Here is a 22,776-nt window from a genome sequence, read left to right as displayed (position 1 = left end):
AACTGGGAGTACATCGATCTAGTACGAGTTCACGGGTGGGAAGTCACGGGTAACGGGTTGCCTGGAATGCGGCATAAGTATTTGACCCCTTTGCAAAACATGATTTACTACTTGGAGGCAAAACCCTTTTTGGCAATCACAGAGGTCCTGACGTTTCTTGTAGTTGGCCACCAGGTTTGCACACATCTCTGGACTGATTTTGTCCCACTCCTCTTTGCAGATCCTCTCCAAGTCATTAAGGTTTTGAGGCTGACGTCTGGCAACTTGAACTTTCAGCTCCCTCCACAGATTTTCTATGGGATTAAAGTCTGGAGATTGGTTAGGCCACTCCAGGACCTTAATGTGCTTCTTCTTGAGCCACTCCTTTGTTGCCTTGTCCGTGGGTTTTGGGTCATTATCATGCTGAAACACCCATCCACAACCCATTTTTAATGAGGGAAGGAGGTTCTCATCTAAGATTTGACGGTACATTACCCAATCCATGATCCCTTTGATGTGGTGCAGTTGTCCTGTCCCCTTAGTAGAAAAACACCCCCAAAGTATGATGTTTCCAGCTCCTCCTCCAAACATGGTGAGTTGATTTGATGCCAAATCAAATCTCATCTGACGACAACACTTTCACCCAGTTCTCCTTTGTATCATTTAGATGTTCATTGGAAAACTTCAGACGGGCCTGTACATGTGCTTTCTTGAGCAGGGGAACCTTGCGGGCACTGCAGGATTTCAATCCTTCACAGCGTAGTGTGTTACCAATTGTTTTCTTGGTGACTATGGTCCCAGCTGCCTTGAGATCCTTGACAAGATCCTCCCGTGTAGTTCTGGGCTGATTCCTCACCGTTCTCATGATCATTGAAACTCCACGAGGTGAGATCTTGCATGGAGCCCCAGACTGAGGGAGATTGACATTTATTTTGTGTTTCTTTTATTTGCGAATAATCGCGCCATCTGTTGTCACCTTCTTCACCAAGCTGCTTGGCGATGGTCTTGTAGCCCATTCCAGCCTTGTGTAGGACTACAATCTTGTCCCTGACATTCTTGGACAGCTCTTTGGTCTTGGCCATGGTGGAGAGTTCGCAGTCTGATTGATTGATTGCTTCTGTGGACAGGTGTCTTTTACACGGGTAACAAACTGAGATTAGGAGCACTCCCTTTAAAAGAGAGGTAATCTCAGCACAATTATCTGTATAAAAGACACCTGGGAGCCAGAAATCTTTCCGATTGATAGGGGATCAAATACTTATTAAAATGCAAATCAATTTATAACTTTTTTGAAATGCGCTTTTCTGAATTCTTTTGTTGTTATTCTGTCTCTCACTGTTCAAATAAACCTACCATTAAAATATAGACTGATCATTTCTTTGTCAGTGGGCAAACGTACAAAATCAGCAGGGGATCAAATAATTATTTTCCCCACCGTAGATCTGGGAAAGAAAGACAGAAAGAAAGAAAGAAAGAAAGAAAGAAAGAAAGAGAAAGAAAGAAAGAAAGTTACTGTATTTGTGGCTTTAATTGTTTCCTTTTTCTCCTGAATGCTTGTTTAAACTAAATGTGAATAAATTGAGCGGTGACAAGCAGATATATTACCTTCAGTGCCTGGGAAACTTTACCAGTGGAGAACAATTATAGAAACCAAAACCAGTAGAAACACAAAACTACTTTGTATTACTTGTAAGAGCAGGCAATGGAGTGTTATCCCAAACTACACCTACTATCATGCATTCCTATTATGTGTTAGTGAATCTAATTAATGCCTAGACCTGAATTAAATGAAGTTATTGAAGTATTAAAACCATCAAGAACCATCACTGCCTAGGGTACATCATTTTCAAACTATGTTTAGTCACTAAATTAATAGGGTACATGGCAATGCTCTATTATAAAACAGGACTGGGCATTATCAATGTAGGCCAAAGGACATATTGTGAAAGACTGCATTTACTACAATGGAGCATTTTATCTTTAAACAAAGCCACACCAGAAACTAGTCCACTAGGGTTAGTAGCAACAGCTATAAACTGAATGTACTACTGTCCTCCCACAAAAGACACATTAGCTGGAGAACCAACTGAATACTGTACCAAATCTAAGGAATGAGAGAGAAGAGATGGCCAGGAGAGGTTGGTCTGTTTTAAAAAAGATTTCATAAAAACACATTCTGCATAAGCAAAATTACACACAGTAGGGTCCAATATGATGGTCGTGCTATTCAAGAATGTTCTATAAAAGCAACATCTGACCTTTTGTACAAAGGAGTTGTACTGACTTACTATTGCAGATTCTACAACATTTCTTGTTCATTTGACATCACATAGTTTTCTGTGTTTTTTAACAAATTCCAAAACTTTGTTTACTGCCAGCTTAAAATTAGATTAATATTCGGTATGGTTTCAGACAAAACCAAGTAAAATAGTAACTTCACTTCCTGTTAGGCTCAAAGACTGAAAATGATGAGATTGCGTAAATATTAACTTTAAATGACATCCAGGAATGCAACCAACTACAACCTTGTAAACGGAATCCATTTTAAATGGCTCAAGCCTAATGAATCACTTAAAATTAAAAAAAGGGAAAAAAACCAACAAAATATCTGGAACCTACTCACCTTGTTTGCTCGATCCTCTATGTATGTCTCTGAAGGAGTACGAGGCAGACTGCCACTGGATGCAGAACGTTCTTTTTCTCGCTCTCTCTCTTTTTCTTTCTCTCTGTCCCCAAACCAGGAAAATGGCATGCAGGAAGGGATGGAAGAGATGGAGCCAGAGGGTGAAGCATTGCCACTGGACTCATCCAGTAACTCTCCTGATCCCCTGAGTTTGGACAACAGAGATCTCTTACTAATGAAGCTAATTAAGTAATGGAGATAAACTGATCTATATCAGAGAAGACCTAGAGATTTTAAAAGGATTTGAAACTAATTAACTTGAGTTAATGTAGTAGGTTAATATTAGGACATTTAATAATCACACCTGCTCCCTACAGATCCTCTGAGTGTGATGCTCTCCCGTTTTTTGCCCTTGCCTCCAGATCTGCGGATACCACTACAGGGCGACACAAAAGAAGGTGGAAGAATGGATTACATTTTTTAACCCTATATGCTTTTATGAGGAAAGATAGAAATCTGTCTGTCAAGATTACATTTTGTAATATATTATACACTCTTAAAAAATGCTGGGTTAAGATTCTGAATCATTTTTAACGGGTTATTAAATATTGGGTTATTTTTCTACCCAACAGTTGGGTCAAGCCTGTCTCCGACGAAACAACCTTTTTGCATCCTCTACAGGAGAGAGCAGCTCTTATCACTGCAGATTTGGTGCACTTCTTTAGCAAAATAAAGGTTTATATACATTTTATTTCATTTATAACATCTTTACTGTGCTGTAAATCATATTGTTTATACAACGCAACTTACAAGGACGAGATGTCAGTCAGCTGCGTCAGCAGGGGTTGTTTCATAAATTGATTTTAATTGTTAAAATACTGAATTTAAATTTAATTTGATGTTAATATACATTCTCTGATCTCAGCACTGTTTGTTTATATGCAGGTTATAGAGTCAATCACGGCATCCTTCAGCTAAAAGTGAAATACAAGGGGGAGGTCTGAGGTTCGTAGTTCCCGGGCAAACAGCAGCCCATCACCAGCTCACCAGCATTGTTATTTTTGTTATTCTGAAAGTCAATGGGATCTAAAACGTTCAAGCTCCAAAGAAGGACATAAAAGAAGCGAGAAATTAATATACACAAAGTCTTCTTAAGAGACAGCATTATTTTGTATAATGAATAGATCAAAAAGAGTATTTTACTTAAAAATCAAAACCGATATCAAAATGCATAATATATGGAACATCACAAATCTCAAATGTCTACTAAAGGCCAATTTGCACACCGAAATACGGTGACAGACACTTTGCAGGGTTATGTTTGATTACTGTGCTACTGTTGACGTATCATCGATATTTCATTTACACCAACTGAACATGCTGAATCTGCTCTTTTCGGATTGTGGAACTGGCCTTAATGTGATACCTCATTGGTTCCCTGAATTTACCATTGGAGTCACATATAGATTCAATTCTTTCTAAGTTTTGGCCCAATTAACATAATAATGGACACAAATAGCTAAAACATTTCTTCAAATGTTCTATTTTGTGTTCCGCAGCACAAAAAAGCCATATGAGTTTGAAATGACATATGGGTATATGAACTATTCCTTTAACAGAAAGGTGGAACTTTTTATGATTCGGTCCATCTCATCCCATTGTAATGTCTCTGATTTTGGCACACAAGAGGATGTTGTTGGCCAGGCCATACCTGAAATCTGGGAATCGTCTTTTGGTCTTTCGTGTTGGTGAACCATCACTCTCTTCATCTATAAAACAAAAAAGAAATTCAATATCTTTTAAATGTCTTCATAGTCTTGAGAGTGATACTGACAAGGTCTGAGCAGTAAAACTAGTGAAAGTGGGAGATGTAAATAAAAAGTACTCAAAGAAATCAGTTGTACCTCTGCTCGCTCTGCTCTTGCTGCGCTCCTTGCCTTTGCTTCTCTTGTTCCTCAAGTTGAGGAACATACTAGAGGAGGACTGTGAGGAGGATGGGGACTGGGGAGTGGAGGAGTCTTTAGGTGGAGACAGGCTGGCTTGTGTACTGCTACTTCCTTGGGGTGTTTGGCTCTGACCAAACTGTATAGATGGAACAGGTATGGCTAGGCTCTCGAGGTAAGACCGCCTTCTTTCACTGTTTGTTCTTTCTGGTTTGTTGTCTTGTATGCACACAGATTCCTATAAAACGATGTAAAATTAAACTATGATTACTTCAATCCAAACTGTTAGGCAAAATATATACAGGATACAATACAGTGAATACAATGAGCACCCTGGAAATGACAGAACAGCTATTTTCTCTTAGCTGTGTAGCACATACTTCTTTTCCTTCTACTTGTGTTAACAGAAAATGTGCACATTTTAATGGAAACAAAATTTGTTTGGGCCTTTTCATATTTCATGTAAAATAATAAACTATTTTTTTTATAAATACTACACGTTATATAGGGAAACGTTATGTAGGGAAAATCTTAACGTCAAAACTGTTACCACAATTATGTGAAAACTGAAAAATGTGAAAATCTGCAAAAATTCTCTAAATTATCCTTTTAAGAGTTTCCTTGTAGTCAAACTGGGGGGAAAAGAGTTTTGTTTTATATAATAAGCAAGCCCAGGCCAGGCCACACTGTTCCCAAAACAAAAAGTCTGACGCATCAGCATTTTAAGTGTGAGACTTTCTGAGTAAGACTTCCTAGCAACAAAGAGATCCTTCAGGTGAGCCTTAATTTAAACTGACAATGACCGGCAATGAAACTCTGTGAGGTATTTAAATGTTTGTGGTTCAACGCACTTGTGATTGGTTTGGTGCCTGTGAGCCTTTCGCTGACTCTCTGAGTTTACTTCGGGATGGCCGCTTGCGCTGAGATCCCTGTGCCAGCTTGGCTTTGGCCCTGTAGACACTGCAGTCCAGGCGAGCGGTCTGAGGAACATCTCCCCAGTCTGCATCTGAGGACATACAGACCCACACCAACAATTCAAAATCAGAAGAAATTACTTTAACAGATTAGGCTTATTAATGATTAATAAAGGTGGCCAAACGAACTACGGAAAGGTATTACAGCTAGTTCTATAGATTTGATCAGCTTGCACTTCTGTACCAGAGTGAAGGTCATCTGTAGATAGTCCATTTCTTTCAGAAGAACCAGAGGTTGGACTGCTAGGTTGACTCTCTCCTGCAGGGCTGCAAGACTCTTCTGGCTGGTCTGACCCAGTGTGGCCCTCCAGACAGGCTATCTGAGAGATGCAGAGAGGTATTATGTGCATATAGGGTCACAAGACTCTGCTGTTATTTTTCTTTCTATGACTACTAAATGTTATGCATTTGTCAGATGCTTTTATTCAAAGCAACTTACATTACATTTAAGGTACATATACCTTGCAGAATCTGCAAAATGTTTATTATTTGACTAAAATATCATACGAAATGCATGTTATTTGTATTTAGTACTGACCTGAAAAAAAATTTCACATAAAAAGCATTTACATATAGTCCACAGTTAAACTACCCACTGTTCTTTAGAAAAATCCTGCAGGTCCCACATTTTCTTTGGTTTTTTAGTATTTTTGTGTATTTGAACCCTTTCCAACAATTGTATGATTATAAGATCCATCCTTTTCACACTGAAGACAGCTGAGGGACTCATATGCAACTATTACAGAAGGTTCAAACCAAGTGTGCCATACGAGTCCTGAAAAGTGAAGCCAAACCATTTTGATCGCCCCCCGGTGGCTGGCTGCAGTATAGGTCATAAACCCCGCCCTCTCCATGTAATCTAATGGGACGTGAGTCAAACTAAATAATCGAATTACACTTCAAATAATTTTTTTCCAAAGATGGTTTCCATCATGTGAGGTAGTTCTTATAATGCTGATTCATGTTCAGGTGTTCGTTGTTCTAATAAGTTCGCTTTTAAAGGAGTAGTTCACTTTCAGAACAAAAATTTACAGATAATGTACTCCTTGTCATCCAAGATGTTCATGTCTTTCTTTCTTCAGTTGTAAGGAAATTATGTTTTTTGAGGAAAACATTTCAGGATTTCTCTCCATATAATGGACTTCTATGGTGCCCCCGAGTTTTAACCCAAAATGCAGCTTCAAAGGGCTCTAAACGATCAAAGCCGAGGAAAGAAGGGTCTTATCTAGCAAATGATGGGTTATTTTCTACAAAAAAAAATCACAATTTACATACTTTTTAACCTCAAATGCTCGTCTTGTCTAGCTCTGTGTGTACTAGAGATTTAAAAGTATATAAATTGTAAATGTTTTTAGAAAATAACCGATCATTTCGCTAGATAAGACCCTTCTTCCTTGGCTGGGATCATTGAAGCTACACTTACACTGCATTTTGGAAGTTCAAACTCGGGGGCACCATAGAAGTCCATTATTTGGAGAGAAATCCTGAAATGTTTTCCTCAAAAAACAATTTCTTTACGACTGAAGAAAGAAAGACAAAGATCTTGGATGACAAGGGGGTGAGTACATTATCTGTAAAATTTTGTTCTGAAAGTGAACTACTCCTTTAATTTAGCTTTCGAACCTTCTGTAATAATTGCATATGAGTCGCTCAGTTGTCCTCAATGTGAAAAGACTGATCACAAAATCATACAGTCATTGTTGGAAAGGGTTAAAATACACAAAAATGCAGAAAAACCAAAGAATTTGTGGGACCTGAAGGATTTTTCTAAAGAAAAGCAGGCAGTTTAACTGTTCAGGACAAACAAGGGACTCATGAACAACTATCACTAAAAAAAAAAAACACAACTGTGGATCATTCAGGTATTAAGAATCAAGTGTATGTAAACTTTTGAACAGGGTCATTTTTATAAATTCAACTATTATTTTGTCTTGTGGATTATATGTGAACGTCTTTTATGTGAAATATTTTAGTCAGATCAGTACTAAATAAAAAAATAACATGCATTTTTGTAATGCATTGTATTTTGCTAAAATAATTAACATTTTGCAGATTCTACAAGATGTATGTAAACTTTTGACTTCAACTGTAGCTCTTGCTTTCTCTAAGTCTTGAACCCATGACCTTAGCCTTTCTAGCACCATACTAAGAAAAGCATAATATGTTCAATTAATAATATCTGTTTAATAGCTCAATCATTATGTGCAGTACCAACCCTAACCATCAGTGGTTAAAGGCCACAACAAATGAATCACCAAGACGAATGTTCAGTGTGAAAATACAGTGTGATAAATGTGCGGCTGTTGATATGTGCTAATGAAGCGTTCTAATATCTGCAAATAAATCTGGCCAACCAAAAAGATTAACGTTTTTGGTCATAAGACCAGAGCTGCTGCTGTGTTTTGTTAAGCGAAAATGGGCTTGTTCCAATACCCACACTTGTTCATCTGTAGCTCAGTGTCCTTGACGCTAAGTAAATCCACACAATCTCTAATACCGCTTAGAAATGCAAGTGTGGGTATCAGGACAGACTCAGTAAATAGCAGAGAAAGAATCCAGAATCAGCTCTCTTGCCTCTGTACTCGTATTTGGTGTTACAAAAACATCAAATGGCATATGTAAATACCAGGGTATTTCAGCCTTTCTTATAGTACCATCTGTCAGACAGAGAATTTGCATTTTCATTTAGCACATTTGTTGGTTTTTCATGCATTGGTCTGAACAGACAAATTGCATGTGAAAATCTGACCAAATTTTTGTGCTAGACACTCTGGAACTTGCAGAACATCACTTACAGAACCTGTAGCACATTCAGTCATAGACCCAGTGAAGCCACATCACAAAACACTCACAAGACCAGAAAGATATTCATATTTGTAATCTCACTTTGTAAAAATGAGAAATTAACATGAACAAGATGAGGTTTTACTTTATGCTGTAGTTGCTTCACAGTGCTCTTGTACTCTCTCTCCCTTTGCTCCAGTTTTCTCTTCAGCTCCGCCTCTTTCCTTGTGAATTCAGCCTCTCTAAAAGTCAAGAACAGCCCCACCATTAACAAATAATTTTTCTTAATTTTCTCACTTTTCTTGTCTCGTGTATTTCTTTTTGAAGCATTAGAATTTCCAATAGTTCACCTTGATACAGACTTTCACAAATCAGTACATTTCCAAGAATGCCTCATCAAACTTCCCAGAAAGACTCTGCTATGACAACACATTACATGCTCAAACACACCTCTGTTGATGCTCCTGTAGAAGCGTGATGGTCGTATTGTACTTGAGTTGCAGGGAATCATGTTGACTCTGGGCTTCGTTCAAACGCTGGTTAATGGTTTTGCAGAGGGCCTGAGCATCAAGCCAGTATTTTTCCAACTTTTCAATGCGCTCCTTGCTCTCTTCCACATTCATTTCAAGAGCTGCACCTCGAGTCTCCCATGACTTGCGTTCAGCTTCGCTCACTTGCAGCTATGAAATCAGAACACACAAAGAGTTAAATAACTCTGCAGGTACACAAGCTACTAAATAAGAAATGAGCATTTTTATAAGCATCTTACCTTTTCTTTTAACTGATTGAGTTCTGTTATTGTGACACTGTGTTTCATATGGAGCTATAAGAGAAAATTCAAATGAGAAAGAAGTAGGGGTTGACCGATTAACGGCAACAATATTAAGCATTTTTATGGTTAACAGTATTGTTTATGGTAAACCGATTTGCAGATAAAATTATTTAAAAGCATTTAAAAATATATTTTGCCCTTGTTATTTTGACATTAATTTTCATTTTTACCCCAGACATAAACTGCCGCTCAAAAGTTTGGGATCAGTAAGATTTCAAATGTTTTTCAAAGAATTCTTATATGCTTATCAAGGCTGCATTTACTTGATCAAAAATACAGGGAAAAAAATGTAATATTGTGAAATATTATTACAGTTTAAAATAACAGTGTTCTGTATTAATATATTTTAAAATATAATTTATTCCTAATTTATATATATTATTATTAATATAATTTATTATAATTTATTCCTGTGATGAAAAGCTTATTTTTATTAGCCATTACTTCAGTTTTCTCAAACACATGATCACATGATTCACAAAATGATTCTTCAAAAATCATTCTAATATGCTGAGAAATTACTGTTTGTTTGTTTTTTTGAACCGGTGATTCTTTTTTTCAGGATTCTTGCTGAATAAAAGGTTAAAAAGAACAGCATTTATTCAAAATATAAATAATGAATAAAAGTATTATTTCTTAAAAAAAAAAAAAAAGAATAAAAATGTACTGACCCCAAACTTTTAGATGGTAGTTTATATTGTTACAAAAGATTTCTATTTTAAAAAAACACTGTTCTTTTAAACTTTTTATTTGTTTAATAATCTTTAAAATCATAGGTTCCAACAAAATATTAAGTAGCACAACTGTTTTCAACATTGATAATAAATCAGCATATTAGAATAATTTCCGAAGGATCATGTGACACTGAAGACAGGAGTAATGATGCTGAAAACTGAGCTTTGTATCACAGAAATAAATTACATTTTAAAATACATTCACATAGAAAACAGTTATTTTAAATTCAAAATAATATTTCACAATATAACATTTTCTGTATTTTCAAATAAATGCAGACTTGTTGAGCATAAGAAACGTCTTTAAAACTATAACTTTTAACTTTGAGCGGCAGTGTATATATCGGTTAAAAATATGGGTTAACGGTCCAATCAATCTGTAGCAATCGGTATCAGCAACTAAAATAATCACATATCAGTCAACCTCTAATTATAAGCTTTTTACAATGATAAATAAGGCACATTACATGTAAATTCACATTATACCTCTTTAAATTTTTGTTCTAGTTCAGCAGGATCAATATCTTCAGGTAGATCAATGCCTTGGCTCCTCAGTTGTGAAAACACTTCTTGTGCCAATTCATTTGATGCATCCTCCGCCCCCTGCTTCTTTTCGGTCTTTCTCTGTTTATCCTGTATCAGTCATAATATGGGCCAAACAATGATAAGCGACTCATTTATTCATCACAACATGCTTATCTTTATATGTTCACACACCTGTTGCACAACGCTCTTTTCAGCCAGTGGTTCCGTTTCCTGTTGATCATGATATTGGTCATGGATTTGAGAAATCTGTTTTTCATCCTGTAGCTGATGGTTCTGGGATTCATGATAGTCTTCATCTTTTGGCTCCCGGTTTTCAGGGCTTGATTCGTGTTGTAAAGTCTCGCTGATCAGACGGGCCACTTCGCTCTCCACTCCTGGTTTCTCCCGGCCAATGAGAAACCTGCATTGGAGGACATAAAATTCCTTCATGCAGTTGTAGGACTATGACCGTTGCTGGTATTATACTGACTGTGAGATTAGATTTTGCCCTGGTGAATCATTACCAGACATTTCCTTCTTAATAGGTGATGCATGTTCATAACTTACAGTAAACACAATACAGTGAAAATCCCTTTAGAGCAACCTGGAGTGAGTTGTCTTCATTGACGACATACAGTAATAGTGTGAGCTCACAACCTGTTCCTGGTGGGGCTTGAACCCACAACCTTTAGCTACAACTTCACACAGGTCACTTTATGCTTCACTTGGTGTGTTGATACTCACTTGACCAGACCTTTGGTGTTCTTCAATGTGGTAGCAGCAAAGAGTTGAGTGACACCAACCAGACTAATTCCATCCACCTCCACAATCTGATCATTTATCCAAATTCTGTTAAGACAAACCACCAGAATTATCAGAATCCCATATTGTTTATTCTGGATTTAATAAATCAAAAAGATAAGTTCTTACCGTCCATCCCGGTGAGCTGCACCTCCTTCGGTGATGGTCTTCACAAAAATTCCCAGCTTCTCCAGTCCTTGATCTGCCCCAACTCCCATACCAATTATACTGATTCCCAGGCCATCATTTCCTGTACAACAAAAACAGGCAGCTCAAATACAATACTTCAACAGTTAATTGACTTTCATATCAGGGGAAATACATTTCATGATAAAACTTTAAAAGAAACCTTTCTGAATGTCTATAGGTAAAACATCCATCTTTTCCACCCTCTTTTCCAGCTCGTACTCAGCAGATGCAGACACAGGGTCCACATCATCATTACTGCGGTCATAATCCTCATTCGAGAAGGTAAAGTACACCTGCAGGAGATGAAATACAATAAATAACACACCTAGCACATCTAGAACAATAGCACACCCACGCAAAAGCCATCACCTCTGCATAGCTGAATCTGTGATTTACTGATTTCACAATTAATATTGGTGTTCTGATAAGACAAAGTCCAGCCAGATCATTTATAAAAAAAATTAGTCATTCAGACTCCTTCAAATCTTCCTGTTTATGACTGTATTAGTATTTAGCAACTTGACCCTTCCTGATGAACTAGGGCATTAAAGCTTTAAAACACCATGAAAGTTTTATAAGCATTCTGAAAACATAAAATTGCTTTATGTGAGCTGAGAATGGATTATTCATTATTCAAGAAATGGGGCTAACTAATCTGTGATCAAAACATTCAGACCAGTTTTGAGAACCAGACATTTCATTGAAAAGATCTGAGTTAAGGGTGATCAGTTTACGAATCAGACATAGCCATTTCTCTCAATAACATGCCAAATTAAAATGTCAAAATTTTTAGTGAATAGCAAGAACACTTAAAAAATACAGCAAAACAGTCATATGGACATTTTCATTGAGCTTCTGATTCATTGAGCTTGATTCATTTTCAAGCCTGAAAACTTCTGTTTCCATTCTTTGAAATCACAAGAAAAAAAAAAAAGAGTGACCAATACGATTCTTCATTCTACACATTCTACTAAAAATGCTACAAAAGTGCACCAAAAATTAATTTTGCAGTATTAAAATGTGGTCATGTACTTTAAAATTTATATTGGTCAAAATTGTGACTGTGAAATTGTAAAAAAAAAATTAAATTGTGAAAAATTGTGATCTTAAAGAGTTGGTTTACCCAAAAATGAAAATTAGCCCATGATTTACTCACCCTCAAGGCATCCTGGGTGTATATGACTTTCTCGTTTCAGTCAAATTCAATCTGAGTTAATATGAAAAATGTCTTGGCTCTTCCAAGCTTATAATGGCAGTGGGTGGGTGTTTCTGTTCAATAGTCCAAAAGAAGTCCAATAAAGCGCATCCATCCATAATAAAAAGTGCCTCACAAATATTTTTTTGTAAGAAAAATATCCATATTTAAAACGTTATAAACACTTTTCTGTAACTTCTGCTAACCCCCATTCCGGGCGGATGGTGTAGGACGTATATGTAGCGTATGTGCCTTTGGTCATATACTAGTCTTGCAAGAACCAACATTTGTTTACAGTAGCAAAGGAAGCAAAGTTTCCTTACTTTAGCAAAGGAAAACCAGTCTCCTCCTGGCTTATATCGAAATTCTCAGACATTTTTCTTTACAAATCCTCACCAGAGTTTTGTTTTTCTCTCTGTTCTCTGCGCTTCCACTAATGCCACTTCTCCTGCGCTACGCCAACGTCCTACATCATCCACCCGGAACAGCTTGCCTGCATGACAATTTTGGAAAGTTACAAAAAAGTGTTTATAACGTTTTAAGTATGGATATTTTTCTTACAAAAACACATCAGTTCGCTTTATTCACGCCCTGGAGCCATGTCAGTAACTTTTTATCATGATGGATGCACTTTTTTGGACTTCTTTTAGACTGCTGAACAGAAACACCCACCCACTGTCATTATAAAGCTTGGAAGTCCCAGGACAATTTTTAATATAACTCTGATTTGATTCTACTGAAAGAAGAAAGTCATATACACCTAGGATGCCTTGAGGATGAGTAAATCATGGGCTAATTTTCATTTTTGGGTGAACTAACCCTTTACTTGTTTTCTGACGCAGATACCTATTAAAATGACAGCATTTCGCCTGCAGAGTTTTGAAGATTTCATACAAAGGTAAAATTGACCTCACCCTTATAAAGGCACTAACTAAATTACATGCCCGCAGCATTTTGTCAGTGGCTGGTTTAGGCTGACATAGGCAGTTAAAAACCAGGTCAGTCAATGGTATGCATTCCTAATTCTGGCACCAGACCTGGACTGAGAACAGAAGTAGAATTAAACAGATGAAAAACACTGCCTCCAAATCAATTAGACATGGTAAAGTAACAGTGTTTACTCTACATTTGTCTTTTGCTTCCTCCATCCATACTTCCCTTCATCTTCCTTTCTTTACTACAATCCCATTTTTCCTTCCTTTCATTTATTCTCTCTCCGCTTTCTTTTGTCTAGCGACTCTAGTTGTCATGGAGTAAGCGTGCACCTCTGAACAATGTCCTTTTCTTCCCAAACATGCTCAAGCACAGTGTCTCTTTCTATCTTCCCCCTCCCTCTCTTACTCCTTTAAGCTGTGGCTTTTTAGCAAGAACACAGGACTATTTCTTCCTGGGACTGAGAGAGTCTGTCAGTGAACTACGACTTACAATAAGGAAAAAAAACAACAGATGTCACAGCGTTCAGGTTGAGAGTCAAACCTGAATCACACAGTTGGAATAACACAAAAGTGCCACAATCAAGAAACATTATGAAAATGAAATACTAAACTGTTCCAATAAAAAATAACAGGACCTTTGGCCTCATTTAAAAGGGATGTTAAAAATTATGTTTGCAATAAAAATAAGTCAGCAACAAATAATTGAGAAATCCAGGCCTTTAGTAATTGAATGTGATTTAAAATCCATCTTTTCACACTGAGGACAATTATGGGACTCATCTGCAACTATTACAAAAGGTTCAAATGCTCACTAATGTTCCAGAAGGAAAAACCATGCATTAAGAGCCGGGGGTGAAAACTTTTGAACAGAATGGGTTTTTTTCTTATTTTGCCTAAATATCATATTGTTTACATTTAGTACTGCCCTTCAGAGGCTAAAGAAGATAGTAACATGTTTCGCAGAAGGCAAAATATTTAAATTTACTCTGAACTTCAAATTCAAAAACTTTTCACCCCCAGCTCTTAATGCATAGTTTTTCCTTCTGGAGCACCAGTGAACGTTTGAACCTTCTGTAATAGTTGCACGAGTCACTCAGTGTGAAAAGATGGATCTTAAAATCATACCGTCATTGTTGGAAAGGGTTCAAATACACAAAAATGCTGGGAAACCAAAGAATTTGTGGGACATGAAGAATTTTTCTGAAGAACAGCGGGCAGTTTAACTGTTCAGGACAAACAAGGGACTCATGAACAAATATCACTAAACAAACAAACAAACAAACAAACAAACAAAAAAACATCTGTGGATCATTTAGGTAAGAACACAGTATTAAGAATTAAGGTGATGGAAACTTTTGAACAGGGTAATTTTTATAAATTCAACTATTATTTTCTCTTGTGGACTATACGTAAACATCTTTTACGTAAATTATCTTATTCAGGTCAGTACTAAATAAACAATAACATGCATTTTGTATGATCCCTCTTATTGTGTTAAAATAACATTTTGCAGATTCTGAAAGGGGGATGTAAACTTTTGACCTCAACTCTATATAGTAACACATAACAGATCTATACAGGTGGAGCTGGGGAAGGTGGAGGGTTTCAGAGGAGCATTAGGGAACACGAGGGTGAATCATTATTTGCTACATATGCAACATGAACCAATTAGCTTGTGCCAAGTAGTTTACCTTATGAATGTCATCAGTTTGCATTAACAACCCATCAGCATGCACCCTCTAGAGTTTTATGACAGAACCTGGCATTTAATGAAAACCAACCATTTTGGTGACCACTGACTTCCATTCTATAGACTTAATGTGTTAATATTCAAAGCCCATTGTCTCATCAAAGTTCAAAAGATGTCCAACACAAACATCTGTTGAAAGGAAATCCTCACTCACAACCTATGTGAGACAGGCAACTCGCTTCCCGTTGATCCTACATATGGGAAACAGGATGAGTAAACACGGGAGCCCCACAAATACAGAAAAAGGCGTATCCTGAGGGTTGAGAAAACAAAAATGTAGAAACAAAATATAGGAACGCCACCATATGTTTACAAAGGGAGACCCAGGTTTCCTGATTTAGAGAAAATGCATCGTAGCATAAGATAAATGTTAGTCAACACCCACTCATCCCAATTCTATAAATACACAGCAAACAAACTGACACTGACCTACTCTACACGCTCCAGGAGGACACACCAAGGAGGAAGGGATGTTGAGGAGAGTGCTGCATTGAACACTGAGCTATGGTAATCTGAAATGTTACTGATTTGGTATGTGTTCTGACCCAGACTATAAATCCACGGCGTCTTCAGTCTGCCAGGCTCTGAAGAAATACATGACCTGGTTTCTAAACTTAAGAGATCTTTTAAGAACAACTGCAAGGTCTGTAGGGAATGAAACACCCTTACACACATACACATACAGCCTCTAGTTATTGACTGGTTTTGGGCAGTCAAAGTGGACTTTTGCCACCCCCCGTGACACACTTAATTTGTCTTTCTTTATTTTGTTTGATCTCACAAGGGTTCAGTTATTAGATTTATATTCTGATTAATATGCAATGGCATGAGCTTCCACAGCATTGAACTGGTACAGACAGATGATGAGATGATTTACATTCATATCCAGCATCACATGACACACAGAAGACCTTTCCTTCACTTAACAGGATCCTTTTAAAACACTTCACGTTCAAGAGGTCCCAAAGTCGGACACATGAATGGCAACACAATGCACTTTCTGTTTGATGCAACCCAGTGTCTGATCTCAGACAGATGAAGTAAGATCAAAGAGTTGGGTGTTTTGCTTTGATCTGTTCTATGACTAAAATTTGAAAATCTGTACTGACTAGCATTAGTCTCTTGTAGCCAAAGACATGACCAATCACAGTTTGTTTTGTATTTATGTGCTGTTTGGGGCAGATTTATGTTGACATCAAATAGTTAACAAAAACACTAATTAAAAAATCAAAAAATGTAATATTTGCACAGCAATGTCAAAGAAATTATAAGAACACAATAAATTAGCAAAATATATGTAGACTTTGTGTTCAAAATTTACACAAAAATGTATGATTTCCACAATGCAGAAAACACAAAGAATCGTGAAATACAGTCATAAAAAAGGAATTTATGCAAAACACTATTTAAACACGGTTTCGTTTACTACACATACTGAAGCGTGCGTGACGTTTGTGATGTTTCCAGCCTCTGCTGTCTCAATATATGAGTACATAAACACATAAACATAATCTCCAGAACTGCTCTGAGAGTAACTTCATGAGCATTTTACAGTTTATTTTAAGAAAAAGTCATATCACATCCAAACAGAGACTAAAGGTCTTCACAGCAACCTGTCAAAATAAATGTTGGACTTAAGTTAAAACTTAAAGAAACTGTAACAGAAATATATTACTCAGTTTAATGATACTACTACTACTACTAAAATTATTATTAAAAACATTGCTTTTTAAAATAAATATTTACCAGAATTTATTTACCAGAAAAATGTATATACACAAAAAAGTATTTAAAAAAAACAAGATAAATAAATGAAATGATAATAAATATATATTTTTTAATTAATTGATTAGAGATGCTTTTGATTATTAAAATTTAATGAAAATGGAACCCAAAAAAAAAAAAAACAGAATCCAGAAAAGTTAAAATGGCAAAAAATTGAATTTGGGAAAATATAAAACGTATTTCATAGGGCTCTACAAAAAATGTATGTCTTAGTAATAAAAATAAATATATAAATAAATAAATTCAAAACAGTTCACAGACATATATAAATACCAGTGCTGATATCTGGTTTAACTGCCATCAAGCTAAAAAAAAAAAAAAACAAGTGCACATTTACCACAATTTTTACATTTTTCAAGTTCAAGTTTTAAAAATAAATCTGCAAATGGGGTCAGAAAACACCATCCCTTTGAATGAATGAATGAAGCATTTATATAGTGCAGAGACTAATGCACACTTAAAGCACTTTACAATGGCATTGGGGGTCTCTCCTCAACCACCACCAGTGTGCAGGATCCAAGTTTTCCCAAGCAGTCTCCCAATCCAGGTACTGACCAAGCTCAACCCTAGCTTTAGTGAGCAAATTACTTTTACTTTTTTTCACACAGTGTAAAAAAGAAGACTTATCTTAAATTTTTTTTTGGTTTTCCAAGTAAACGTCTCTTGGTTTACAAATGTTTAGATATTTGTACTGGAAAACAAGACAAAAATACTGTTGCAGAGATTTTATACCACTAACCTGGTAAACCAATCCAGTGATTAGTTCTTAAAAGCGTTCATTGTATCAAGTAATACTTTGGTAAATAGATTAGAAACCAGCCAATCAAACTGTCAATTTTTGTATAGTGTGCATCTGATGGTGTCAATGGGCTGTGGGTAGTCTGTAAATCTGCATTCTAAAACTAAACTCAGTAATACAATCAGCTGTATGCAAAAAGATTAAACTGACCCAACAGTCAGTTTCTATAAACAGTTTTAGTGATAAAACTTTACATAAATTATCTTTTTCAGAAAATTTTGTTTATCTCTTACATAAATTTTCAAATTATGAGGGTCGTATCATCTAAGGCCAGCGGTAAAGCCCTAAGTTAAGGAACTAAATGACACATTTCTCTGTAAACAAAAAAAAAACTTGCCAGAACATGAGAGACATAGGATATTACATGCCTGAAGTGATGCAAGCTCAGACAGCACCTTTGTTGAGAGCTGTTATCTTAAATGTTCTGGGTAGAAGGTATTTTACACTGTACCTAGAAACTTGACGAGGTCACAATTCGTAAGAATCAATAAAGTAGTGAAACCAGTCTCAGACAAGTATAATGTTTTCCTCACAATAAAAGTAAAGTTTGTGTTTTGGGGCAAAACAAACACAGGTCATGTGTGCCAAACATTTTAAAATCAAGTAGGATCTTATCATATAAACCACTATAAATATACTTCAATAAAGTGAGAGCTAAGGTGCTGACCGAATTGAGCCACAGGCATCTGCTAAAGGTGCAAACACAGAATTGGGTCACTGCTGGGAGGCTAATTCCTTCAGGCTCTAACAAAAACCGTATGAACCATTTCAGAAGGATCAACAAATAAATGCTAACGCTGAATAAAAAGTAAGCTGAAGTATTAAATATAGAGTTTCTTCTAAAAATAAAGTTTAAAAATAAGATTGGGTGAGACATACCTTGATTGGTGCTGTAGAGAACTTGATCTTTCTCTTTGGAGTGAGGTCTTCCTCATCAGAGAGTCCTGGAAGTTCCTCACATTCCTGGAATTCCTCCTTCACTTGACATTCCAAATCGGTCCTGTTGTCCTTGTCATCCACAAAGGCAGCATTCTCAATTCCACAAATTAAAGATCTCTTCCTCGTCGATTCCTGATCATCGTGCTGTTGCCTCTCTTTTCCTGTTAAGACATCTTCCATCTCTCGTTCATCATCGTCCTCCTCTACAGCTTCAACACCTTCCTCTACTCCCTCATCCTCTTCTTCATCTTCTCCTTCTCTCTGTTCATCCTGCTGTTCCTTATCTTCAACATTGGTAGCTTTCTGCTCACTCTCCCTCATAACACTCTCCAGTACTGCCTCCTCTTCGGTTCCCTCCGTCTTTAGTTCTACTTCCTCATTGTCGTTTTTCTCCTCCTCCTCGTCTTCCATATCCATTATGTTCTCCTCAAGAAACTTTCCCTCCCCTCGATGGTCTTCCTTTCTTCCAGTCTGTACAGTTTCCTCACATGCCCTCCATCCCTCCTCGTGTTCCCTAATGCTCTGTTTTGATTCCTTCCCAAGGAATGCTAATTGGAGCTCCTCGCTGTCGGTCAACACCCTCTCAGAATTGCTATTTGGGGATTGGTTCTCCTTTCCAGCCTCTTCAAAAACGTTATCCTCAACGTGTTCCTCCTCATTGCCCTCACTTTCAGATGACTCGGTCTTCACCACTACCAGCTCAGCTCTGACCGTGGCCAAACCAGGAACCTTCTCAGAGTTCTTTCCCTCACCTTGCTGCTCTTGAAGTGCAGGATCCTCAGCTACAGATGCACTTCTTGCAGACAAGTGGTGGATCTTTTCGCTTGTATACAGAAGAGTGGTATCTTCTGAAGACTGAATATGTTCTTCAGCTGTGGTACTGGTATTATGTAATGTCTTCTCCGTACAGACTCCATTCAAAGGTGTACTGTGCGAATCTGAACCATTTAACTTGGGCAAACATGTTTCAGCAGGAGAATCAGCCCATAGTGAATAAGAGGTAGGGGAACTACAGCTGTCTGGTGATGAAGGGGGATCCGAATGGTCGCTAGCAGCGGAGGGTGACTGGGAATGACTAATGGGACTATGGGATTCCGTCGAAGGAGCAGCTGACAGCGACTCACTATCACTGTCCAACATAAAACTCTCCAGACGTCTGGATATTGGCCCGGCATTCATTGACACACTCAGCTTATGCAGTGGTGTCTCACTTTCACTTCTTGCTTTTTCCTTGTCCTCCTTTTCTTTTGCCTCTTTAGGTTTATCATTTCTCTCTCCAGTAGCTGACACTTTCCTGTCTTGTTTCTCCACCATTTGAGGCCAGATAACTTTGGGAGAGCCAGATCTCTCCGTCGGAGACTGCTCTTTAAGGCCGCTTTCAAACAGCTTCCTAGTCATTGAGAACTTCTCAGCCAGTGCTGCCTTGTCAATGGAAACATCCTCTGTTTTCCGTACCTCAAAAGAGGCTGAATCCAGACTGCTAACACTACTCAGGCTGGACCTGTAAGGGGTGGAATCCAGTGGAAATTTGGGTGACATGGGTTTGCTGATATTGGGACTGTCCTGATTCTGTTTTCCATCCATTTGCAAGAATATATTTTTTATTTTGCTCACTTTGTCACCCGACGTTCTACCTCGGGTGTCACTTCCTCCGTTGGTGAAGGGAGAAGTCGGGCTGATTGATGCGCTCCCATCAAATGAGCATTTGATGGAATGGAAGTCTGATTTATAGGCATTCCTGTGAGGAGATGCACTTCTCAGTGCCCGTTCACTTTTGTTTTCACTTTTAATCATGATCACAGATAAAAAGGACAGATTGGTAGGTCTCAGTAAGTAAAATAGATAAAACCGTTACTAAAAAATACAGCGTATATCCAAGTGCATGGTACGTCCTCATTCACACTGGCTGAGATTGTAAATACAGACAGTGCCGAGTGACTGACGGAGGGTCAACCGCTCTTACCTACAGCAAAGAAAAAAGAAGACACCTGTCAGTCTGTGATTCACAGCAACTATTTATCTCTCAACACTTCTGTGTACTGTAAATCTGTAAATGCACCCACACACTCTCAGATTTGTTAAGGTTTACTGTAAAATGCCATCTGTGGTTGCCAGAAACAGTATAATATAGCATTCTAACTAATCTAATGAAATATTTTGTTATTTTAAAATGTACCGATAATAGCACTTATGGAAAATGTAAGGTCTCTCCAGCAATTTTGCCCTGCTATCACACAGCACCAGGGTAAACATGACATAAACACATAAACACAATACTTAATGTAACACAATAACTGAATAAGTAATAACTTTTACAAAGTGATAAATATTACGTTTTTAAACAAAAATCCACAAATGTAGGTTAATGGTTCATGAAAGGAATTTTGATAATTCCCTTTTCCTCATAAATTATGACCCATACTTTTAACTGAAATCATAACTTTTAAAGTATTTTACAGAAAAGAGTACATATTCGTCCTTAAGCTTACTTCCATATCAAACAATTATTTTAAAGCAGTAAGATTTTAGTAAGGTTAAGCCTTACCGTTAACCAATTGACAGGTCTTTATTGTAGCATTTTACAATCCTAAAATAACTTTTTAAATCTAATTTTTTTACAGGTAGCAGGTGCTCAAGTACATCGTAGCTGTCTATATTTACATCCCTCTTTTCTGACAGTCGATCTTTTCCCATTGACTGCTGTAACCGACTTCAATCCCAATGAACCCTGACTAGTTGAAGTTTCTGTAAGGAAGTTTATCTTTTCATTTTCGAAAACAACACGACCGGATAAACGAGTTTAAACCTACCTGAACTTCATTCATTGCGACGTACGTAAGCTTTGAGAAACCATGACCAAACAATCACAAACTTGCTAGACTATTCGTCGTAATTCCTTTCTCCGAAGTCTACATGTCTTTCTCCTTCAATGTAACCAGCTCAACAAACCTTATCCCGACATGCGCGCTCCCTCCTTCAGCGTCATACCCGCTGCTTCTTTCCGGAGCTCGCAAATCAGGCAAGCGCGCGCACGAGAGGGGCAACAAGGAAAAAAAAATACTTGGGCAACCGTGGGAAAGTCAGTAATCTCATCCATAAAGTAACAGCTAAATCTAGACAACGGCTATGGGCTAATGTAGCCTATTATAGACATTATGCATTTGAATAATGACAAAAAAAATACATTTCCCAAATTATATATATATATATATATATATATATATATATATATATATATATATATATATATATATATATAGGATAGGAAACGTGATTCGAAATGTATGAAAAACAAACTGGCTCTAATATTAACCCCAAAGCTTTCATGAGAAAGAGTAAAGAAGAGTTTTAAAACATTTTAATAATTTGGAGTGAGTCTAAAAACAGTTATTTATTTTCTGGATCTGACATATTAGGCTAACTAGCTAGATTTGGGGTCTCAAAACTGACAATCCATGCAATGAAACCATGCACTAGCATTTGGGCCACATAGATGCCATATCTGAGTTTAATCTCCCTGACAATTACAAGTAGGTCACCATCTTAGTGCTTCTGAGATGAGTCGAGTGTAACACAGGACAAAAGAAAAGAAAAGCAGCTGAAAGTAAAGGAGGAATGCAAGATTGAAAGCAGCGATGCATGGAGAAAAAAAATCTTTAACAAAACAAATCTGAGCGTAATGCAAGAGAACAAGGCAAAAACACTGCACTGTAAACTGTCAATATCATAATGATTTATTATGAGCCATTTTGCTCTAGACATTTTGTCTCCTTCTGTTTGTCTTGGTGTGGACTGTGTTCCATTGTAAATTTGAGCGTAATGTGTGACCACCATATGAAGCCTCTAACAGATGGCATTTTGTAGCTACATATTGAAAGTAGATTATCTCTGCTGAGCCGCTGTTCAGAGTGACAATCAGCATAACCGAAGCATGCAGTTCCATTTAAGGCTGATTGACTGATGTACAATGAAAAAATATTCCAGCAACT

General features: G+C 37.2%; 1 protein-coding gene across 1 annotated transcript in view; it reads right to left on the bottom strand.

The window, feature by feature from the left end:
• The window catches only part of ppp1r9alb (protein phosphatase 1 regulatory subunit 9A-like B), a 29,847-nt gene extending 8,111 nt beyond the window's left edge, over nucleotides 1–21,736 (bottom strand). Inside the window, exons 1-17 of the mRNA XM_073842102.1 lie at nucleotides 21,598–21,736; nucleotides 18,728–20,750; nucleotides 11,545–11,677; nucleotides 11,325–11,445; nucleotides 11,139–11,243; nucleotides 10,587–10,815; nucleotides 10,356–10,502; nucleotides 9,073–9,126; nucleotides 8,754–8,983; nucleotides 8,449–8,545; nucleotides 5,704–5,839; nucleotides 5,397–5,551; nucleotides 4,507–4,783; nucleotides 4,314–4,371; nucleotides 2,967–3,038; nucleotides 2,603–2,807; nucleotides 2,079–2,123 (exon numbers count right to left, since the gene is read on the bottom strand). Coding sequence (XP_073698203.1) covers nucleotides 2,079–2,123; nucleotides 2,603–2,807; nucleotides 2,967–3,038; nucleotides 4,314–4,371; nucleotides 4,507–4,783; nucleotides 5,397–5,551; nucleotides 5,704–5,839; nucleotides 8,449–8,545; nucleotides 8,754–8,983; nucleotides 9,073–9,126; nucleotides 10,356–10,502; nucleotides 10,587–10,815; nucleotides 11,139–11,243; nucleotides 11,325–11,445; nucleotides 11,545–11,677; nucleotides 18,728–20,581 — 3,918 coding nt within the window. The 5' untranslated portion in view covers nucleotides 20,582–20,750; nucleotides 21,598–21,736. The remainder of the gene's footprint in view (nucleotides 1–2,078; nucleotides 2,124–2,602; nucleotides 2,808–2,966; nucleotides 3,039–4,313; nucleotides 4,372–4,506; nucleotides 4,784–5,396; nucleotides 5,552–5,703; nucleotides 5,840–8,448; nucleotides 8,546–8,753; nucleotides 8,984–9,072; nucleotides 9,127–10,355; nucleotides 10,503–10,586; nucleotides 10,816–11,138; nucleotides 11,244–11,324; nucleotides 11,446–11,544; nucleotides 11,678–18,727; nucleotides 20,751–21,597) is intronic.
• Between the last annotated feature and the right edge of the window lie 1,040 nt (nucleotides 21,737–22,776).

This window comes from Garra rufa, chromosome 6 (assembly GCF_049309525.1).
Source record: "Garra rufa chromosome 6, GarRuf1.0, whole genome shotgun sequence".
Taxonomy (NCBI): domain Eukaryota; kingdom Metazoa; phylum Chordata; class Actinopteri; order Cypriniformes; family Cyprinidae; genus Garra; species Garra rufa.
This window is presented reverse-complemented; position numbering and strand designations above follow the sequence as displayed.